We start from the raw sequence: 8213 nt of genomic DNA, 5'->3' as shown, positions 1-8213 counted from the left end.
GCTCATACCTTGGAAATTATAGCTGTATGAGTATGTGGGTAAGAATGATGTTGTCTGTGTATATCACCTTGTCAGCTGCATTTTGAAAAATGTTATTTGCTAAGGACTCGTCCTTTCATATGATATTCTGTTACAATAAAGGTCCTCTTGTGGTTTAATAGCTATTTTGAAAAGCTGATGAACAGATAAAAGTGATGAGTCATCCCCTAATGGAGGGAGGCCTTTGGTGGGGTGCATCATATTTTTAAAAAACTAATGGAGAGTAGGGAAATAATAGACAATTTGTCAAAACAAAAACTCTTAGCAATTTTCTAAATCTCTCTGACTGTTTAGCAGGTTGCAGAATGATCTCATTATAGTAAATGGGAAATAAAATCACATATTAAGGCTGGTGTTAAAGTATTTATGTGTAAAGAAAAATCTTAACTAATACCTATTTGGTGACGATTTCTTGCTTGGTCATTACTACACATAAAGATCTTTGAATTACTGAGGACTATTCTATGAAAATACCAAGTGAATAGTGTTTGAAACAGTGGATAAAATGCTTGAAAGCAAATAGAGAACAAATACAAAAGTTTTATCATGCTGCTGTAGTGCCATGTTTGTATCTAGATGCAGATAGTTCTCCTTGCCCTACCTTAGAAATAATACAGCAGAACTGGAAAGTAACACACAAAGGTGTGGGACTAAGATAATCGGGGGGGGTGGAACTACTTAGAGAAGAAATGAAATACACCATTTTCAGAAGTGATAACAAAACTCTGTATGTATACTATACCTGGTTTCAGTTTTATGAAAACAAATGGTAGTTTTTTCAGCAATGGATCTACGCTTAATTAACGATAAAAGTTAAGTGATGAAAAGGGACTTTTGTCTAGTAATTCCTTTTAATAAGAATTAGAAAACTCATTTTCTAAAACTGGCACTGCTTTAATTTTACACAGACGTACAAGAAGTTAATGAAAAATGCCAGATTAATTTTGTCCTCTGGCAGAGGAACAGGGAAAAGCAGTGTGTACCCCTATAGGCATAAGAGGAATTGCTCTTTTGCCACTTTGTGACTTTGCAGGCTGAACTGGATGGAACTTTAACCAGCAAAAAACATTTGCTTAAAATTTGCTTATGAGTGTGGTCCAGTCTCCTAGTGGACCTAAGCACTTTGCCTTCCTTTGAATGCAATGGAGATTGCATTCATTGAATTTTTGAATATCAGTTATGTATATTGCCGATATAAACCTATCTTTTCATCACAATATAAATACACGAGGAACTAAAATATGATGGGTGCCTTGTTTTTGGAGTTTAGAGCGGGGGGGAAAAAAACACCTCCGCTTTTCTGTGATATGCTTAGTGTTTGGTTAGTGATTCATGTGTAAACCTGATTAATGCAAGTCTTACCTAATTCTGAGCTGTACCTGCTGCCATACTGTAGTTCACCACTTCTGGAACAGAACTTGGGCAGAGAACCTGTTCCAGAAGAATGTATTCTGATTGCAACAATCTAGGTATAATCTTTGCAATCTTTTTTTTTTCCTGGAGTACATGCTAAAAAAACCCAAACAAACACCCCCACCCCCCCCCCCCCCCCCCAACAAAAAAAAAACCCAAGAAGCTGAAGTTGGTAGGTTGGGGCAAGTCATGAGCTGCTTTCTTCAAAATCATTGATTTTTTTTTTTTTTCCCCCTTTTCCACCCACTCACGTATGTTTTGGTTTTTTTCTTCTGTTTTTCGCCTGCAGGGATGCCTGCAGTCTGTAATCCAGGCATGGTACCAGTGGCAATACCACCTCCTGCGGTCAACCCTCAGCACCTGTGTAACGAAGAGGACCTGAAATCTATCCAGGACATGTTTCCCAACATGGACAGGGAAGTAATCCGCTCAGTGCTAGAAGCTCAGAGGGGGAACAAGGATGCAGCTATCAACTCCTTGCTTCAGATGGCTGAAGAATCATAGAACCCCACTTTCTGCATAGTCCCCGTCCTCGATGCCACTTATTTTTACTTGCCAAGCCAGGGATTTAGCTAGAGGAAGAATTTCCCAACAGCTTTCTGTTAGCGCATCCTGTGTGAAAGATGTACCCCTTTTCTCCTTGGACGTTTAGATCTTTTTCACTTTCTTTCTCAGTCTGTACATACTCAGTTTAGCTTATGTCCTACAATACAGCGTTGAAGCATCTTTACTGTCAGCTGTGCCCTGTGTGGCTGTATTCTGATGGGGTGGGGAGTAATGCTGCTTTTTTTTTTTTCTTTCTCTCCCCCTTTTCATAAACTTGTTCTTACAAAGTAACTCTATGCAGTACAGGATTTACTACTGTTTGTTAGATTGAAAAAAAATTTTTTTCCATGGAGGGTTTGCTCTTTAAACATAACTGATTTGTTAAAGTATTTAGGTTTCATCAAGGAGCCTATTTCTGCCAGAAATTAAAAGAAAGACCCTTTCCTTGTTCTGTGGTGTTTAGTTATTGCTGTGATATATTCAACTGTTTCTGATTGAAGACTCTTAATTTAATAAGGTAAATTTCTTAGGTTGCGCTGTTGGTATTTGTAATGAGCATCTTCTAGTCAATCTAGTCATCGGGCACCAAAGCAATATATTATCTGACGTGCATTTGGGGCTTTATCTTCCCATAAAGCATTGTTACGTATCTGTAAAATCTTAACAGGTAACTTTTAACAAGTACAGTATGTATTGCTGTAGCAGAGAACAGGACTGAGCCCTAATGTACTTCTACAGCTAATTGCACTCTAGCTGCTACTTCTGCATTCCCATGGCTATTTCAAAGGATAAGTGCAGAAGGAAAGATTTTTATACCTGGAAAATTACTGAAGCCGTAAACAATTACTTAAGGTGTTGTCTTACCTTAAAAAAGCAGAAATCTATGATCTGGTTATAAGGCTTCTTTCTTTACACCTATATTTCAGCAAAATTATCAGTTTATATCAGTGAAAAAACTATTGTATTTTTTCCTGTAATCTGAAATAAGAAGTACGAAAGGTAGCTTCAGAATCTTTGAATGGCATTATGAGTTGCTCAGTTACTTGTTAGATGACGGTTGCTGTAGTCAATTTATTATTTTTTGATGCAGATGGAAATAAATTCTTTGTGAGAGAAAATTTAACATATCTGAGTTATAGTCTGATCCTCAGAGGAGGTTGGAGGTTGCTTGTATTTATTGTTAGTGTTATTTTTTCAGATAACAGTTCATCTTGGAGCTGCAGAATCTTACAGTATGCACCAGTTACACCTGTTGGATAAATTTCCATGGTGTCTGATTTTGCAGCTGGTAAAGTAATGCACTTTAAATAGTATGCACCAGTTTATTTTTTCCAGTGATGTGCAATGTTGCTGTTTTATCTTTTTAATGTTTGATTTCAAATGCTTTCTACAATAGCCATAGACCTTTATATTTTCAAGAGTTGGAATGAATGTACACTTGAAATCTAGGCTCTTGAGTGATTCATGAGTATATTAAAGCCAGGTTTGGAATAGGGGAAAGGGACGCGTATTCTCTTCTTCCCCATACTTTGTTTCATGTTTCACACTTAAAATATTTTCCTTATTATCTGCTGAAAAGCTGATCTTATTTTATTTTTTCCCCCCACCTACATTCAAGAAGCCTTTAGGTAGCACTGGCAGTAGAGCATGAATATTTATTTTTTATGATTAAAAGTGATACTGAAACTTTTAAAATACAGCACCAAAAATTATCCCAGTTTCTGACCTTTTAAAGCTGTCTTTTCATAACATACGATTTTAAGTTTTGTTATGAATCCCTTACCATCTTAAATTTACCGTTGAAAGCGTGTCTTTATACATCCTCCAATTGGCTTTTCAATAATGAGATTCAAGGCTATAGTTTCTGTGTGCTTTAGTTGTAGAGTCACCACGTTTTTATTTTCTAAAATAAAATAGGTGTTCATCAAGAAACTAGTCTTGCCCCTTCCCTACAGTCATGGTAAATTTTGTGATTGAGTAGGTGTAGAGGCATTTGGTTTTTATAGCACAGTGATTTGTGACATCGCCACCCAAAAGGGTAAATCTTGGTAAGGATTTAATGCTTAGATACCTGCAGGAAGAGTCCCTTGATCTAACTTTTACACAGATAGCATGAATTGCTAGGGATGGAACAATTCAGGGAAAATGTATATATTTAAATTTTTATATTAAAACGTTGGGATCCATAATACAGCTTTTTATAAAAGCAAGTGGTCATGGTTCAACTTAATGGCTGGTAAATTGTACTGCATCCTATTACAGCTCAATTTCAAGCACAGAATAAACACCTTTCAATCCTCACCACCAGGAGGGGTAAGTGTGAATGTTAGGTTAGCCAGGTTGATTAATAAACAAGGCTCTGGGCCTCTGGCGGAGGAAAATTCTGTTCCTAGAATTTTTTTGTTTTGTTCTAGCAAATGTTACACAAAACAGGGTAGATGTATGAGTTGAAGGTGGGATATGTAGGAGCAGTATGGCCAGTAGAAGGATTTCAGCATTTTACACTATACTTAAATATTGTTCTGGGGATTTTTGTCTTGATTTAATTTAAGCATTGTAGGTGAAACTCTTATGTCAAGATGTGCTACTTTATCTTGTTAAAAAGAACAAAACACTGATCATAAGCCTACTCAGCTTTTCAGCATACATATCCTCTCAGTCAAACTGTTCATTGTCAGGTTTGAATTGGAGAGATGAAAAAAGGCAGGGAGTGTTTAGGTATTCTAGGGTCTGTGAAATTAAGATATTGCAACTGAAAGTCTGTTTCTTGATTTAAAACAAATAAATTGTCACTCATGATTGTAGCTTTTGACAAAATACTAATGGGATAATACTGTGTTTGATGCTGCTCTTCTGCTCAACAGCTTCAAGCAGCTTGGAGCCAAAGCCAGCTGTGTAAGACTGGCATCTGCTAAAAGTTAGTGCTCTTAGTACTAGTTTGAGTCCTGCCAAGAGCATAACTTGCTAAAGGTAGGAACTTTTTTTGTCTAGCTAGATAGATTCTTGCTACTTTCTTCTCTACTGCTCTTTGCATCTGCTGATGGTACTGAATGTTTTTTCCCTTACAAATGTTATTGCTTGTTTGGTTGATATGTAATACCGTACAGAGGATGTTTTTTGCTGTAATAATTCTGAAGACATTTTTTCTCTGTATTGAGGTCCAGTGTCCAAATGTGTTTCTTGCACTCTAAAGTACATTAACTTTTTCATTCTAATTTAATAAATGTATCATCTAAATGAAAGTGTATTACGTCTCTGTTGGAGAGCACCACAATTTGAGCACCACTTTGTCTACAGACTGATCTACAATTCAAGTATCAGTTACTGTCTTTTATTCAGTCTTGTGCAATAGTTAACAAGTTACACTGGTTCTTAATGTGGTCATCTGGTGGGACTAGTACAGTAAACACTCAAGTATTTTAAGCATTCATCTCTGGGTAGATGCCTTTTTCTAACTCTTCTAGGTGCTACTTTTTCAAGAAAATGTTACCGTATTGCAGGTCTAGAGGACAGAATTGCAGTGAGGTTGCATTGTTTGAAGGACAGCGTTGGAGGGCAAGGGAGGAGGGAAGGACAGTGTGTGGGTATGGAGGAAATGCTCTGCAGTATGGAGGGATTGAGAACACTAGATGAGTGGTGTCCAAGTGAAGAGTTATGAAATAGACCTTGTTATGTGCTGTTTTAGCTACAACAAGAGCTGGCTTTATCTGCTAATACCTAATGAATGAATTTTAAAGATTTGGTTTACATAGCATCTCTTTTTAATTCTATGATTGACTGCAAAGCTATCTGAGGTCGTCTTATTTAACAGTGATGCTATCTATGCTCAGTCATTATTAATCAACTGCTAGTCTGTAGTATTATTGTATTATCAAGCTAGCATTTTGGGTTTTACTGTCCAGTTCATAGTGTGTTTTTTATCAAGAGTTAACTTTTTTAAACAAATGATAGTTGAGAGGAACCTTTCACAACTGAATTTCCTTTGATTTATTTCTTTAATGTACTTAGTACCTACTATGAAATGAAATTTTGTTCAAATTGTGCTTTCTGCTAGCCCTTGAGTGTCAGTTTCTATCCCAGTTTATGTTCTAAAGCTTAGTTTGCTTTCACATTACTCCAGCACACTATAAGAAATAAGAAAAGTGAGAATTAATTTACTTAAACAAATGTTGGCGTTCTTGTGGCTGCTAAAGTATCTATTTAGCATTTTAATATTTATTAGCTTTTTCATTTCAATGCTAATCAACCAGTGATGATGTGTGTGGGTGTAAAGAGAAGTCAGTGTGTTTTGAATTATTAAAACATTTAAGTACATTAATGAGAGCAGGGCCTCTAGGGAGAAATGTAAATATGTGTTTTCTTAGAATAAGTAGGAAAAATGAAAACCTATATTAACAATCTTCTTTGCTGCAGTTTTAAGTTGTAGCCTACTGAAGACTTCAACTTTCTCTCCTAGATCTTCGGAAAGCTTGTTTAGAAACCCAAGTTGATCTATTTTCATACTACAGTACATTTTAGAAGGATTTTCTTTACTATCTTGCCAAAAAGCATAATTAATTTTGTAAGAACAAATAATCTATACTTACGGTATACCATAACTTTTGAAGTAAAATTTGCATATAGATGGGAAAAGTGAATTTGTGGAAAGCAAGTAGTTTGAAATTGATCTTAGCTATGTCTGTGTTTCCATGTGTGGGAGAACTATGAAAGTACTGCTGTTTGGAAAGTATTGCTGTTTGGAGTATTCAAAGAATTCACTTAGAACAAGTTTTTAAAACATTAAGTGTACTAATCTGGAATATGAAGCAGACTACCTGATGGACAACCTTTATAATTTTAATGCATTTATCATTGGAAGAGAATGAAGGATGATTCAATTTATTTTAAAATTATCTCCAATTATAAAATAACTACAGTGAGTGAAAAAGTACATTGAACTTATCTTCTGTGTCTGGCTGTCCATGTTTCTTTATGGATTAGGTTCAGGAGCTTGGCACTGTGTCACAAGGCAATGTTTTTCCACCTTAAATGCATAATTTCTGTAATAGTAATCAGCTTAATGTGGAGCATTCAGGTTGACTTGAAATGCTTAATGCTATTTTAAAAATGAACCACTAAGTAATTATAAAAGTGCACATAGTGGGGGGAATGGTGATACAAGTTCCTGCCTGGCACAGCAGGTGAATCTCCTGCATGACTACCCCACCTTCCCAGGTGCTCTTGTATAATAGGTGTGAGGCTCTGCAAGTGGAACCAAACAATGACGAGGACGATGGTTCATCTAGGCTGGAGGTGTCACCAAGGTTAAGTCGGCCTAGGCCCTGTGTCAAAACCACTTCCATAAAGAAAAAAGGACGGGTCATTGTTATAGGAGACTCTCTTCTTAAGGGGAACAGAAGGCCCAGTATGCTGACCTGACCTATTTCTTAGGGAATCCTGCTGCCTCCCTGGGGCCTGGCTTAAAGATGTGACGAGAACACTTCCTACCCTGGTATGGCCCTCAGATTATTTTCCATTATGGCTTTTTCCTGTAGGCAGCGATGAAGTTGCAACAAGAAGTCCGAGGGTGATCAAAAGAGACTTCAGGGCCTTGGGACAACTGGTTAAGAGATCAGGAGCACAAGTAGTGTTCTCCTCTATCCTTCCAGCTGCAGGGAATGATGAGGGGAGAAACAGGAAGAGCCAGCAGATCAATACCTGGCTCTGAGCCTGGTGTCACTGACAGAATTTTGTGGTTTTGGATCATGGGTTTTGGATCTGACACCAGGCCTGCTGGTGACAGACAAGGTACACCTGCCTCAGAGGGGGAAAAGGATCTTCGTGCAGGAGTTAGCAGGGCTCATTGAAAGAACTTTAAACTAGATTTGAAGGAGGAAAGGGATAAAACCAGGCTCACTAGAGATAAGCCTGGGAGTGGCATGTCAATGTTTGAGGGACGGTGTGCCAGCAAGGTCCTTCGGTCTGATCCACGATGTGCTGAGCACACTGGAACACATTTGAAATGTCCCTGTACTAATGCACGCAGCACCCTAGCTATCTCAGTGGAGGTCAGGGATGGAGATCCATGCAGCAGCAAAGATGCAAGGGTTGTTGATGTGTTAGAAACCATGGAAGCACCTGAGAACAATCACATAGGACTTAGGGCTTGTCCCCCCAAAAAGGTGGCGGGATCAATAGCCCAACTGAAGTACATCTACACCAATGCATGCAGCACG

The 8213-nt window shown here is 37.6% G+C and overlaps 1 protein-coding gene across 2 annotated transcripts in view; it reads left to right on the top strand.

The window, feature by feature from the left end:
* Positions 1–5240, top strand: part of TOLLIP (toll interacting protein) — a 31958-nt gene extending 26718 nt beyond the window's left edge. For both annotated transcript variants that reach the window (XM_009328457.1, XM_009328456.1), the window contains one exon: positions 1742–5240. In XM_009328457.1, coding sequence (XP_009326732.1) covers positions 1742–1956 — 215 coding nt within the window. In that variant the 3' untranslated portion in view covers positions 1957–5240. The remainder of the gene's footprint in view (positions 1–1741) is intronic.
* Positions 5241–8213: the final 2973 nt, after the last annotated feature.

Source organism: Pygoscelis adeliae, unplaced genomic scaffold (genome assembly GCF_000699105.1).
Source record: "Pygoscelis adeliae isolate BGI_AS28 unplaced genomic scaffold, ASM69910v1 Scaffold166, whole genome shotgun sequence".
Taxonomy (NCBI): domain Eukaryota; kingdom Metazoa; phylum Chordata; class Aves; order Sphenisciformes; family Spheniscidae; genus Pygoscelis; species Pygoscelis adeliae.
This window is presented reverse-complemented; position numbering and strand designations above follow the sequence as displayed.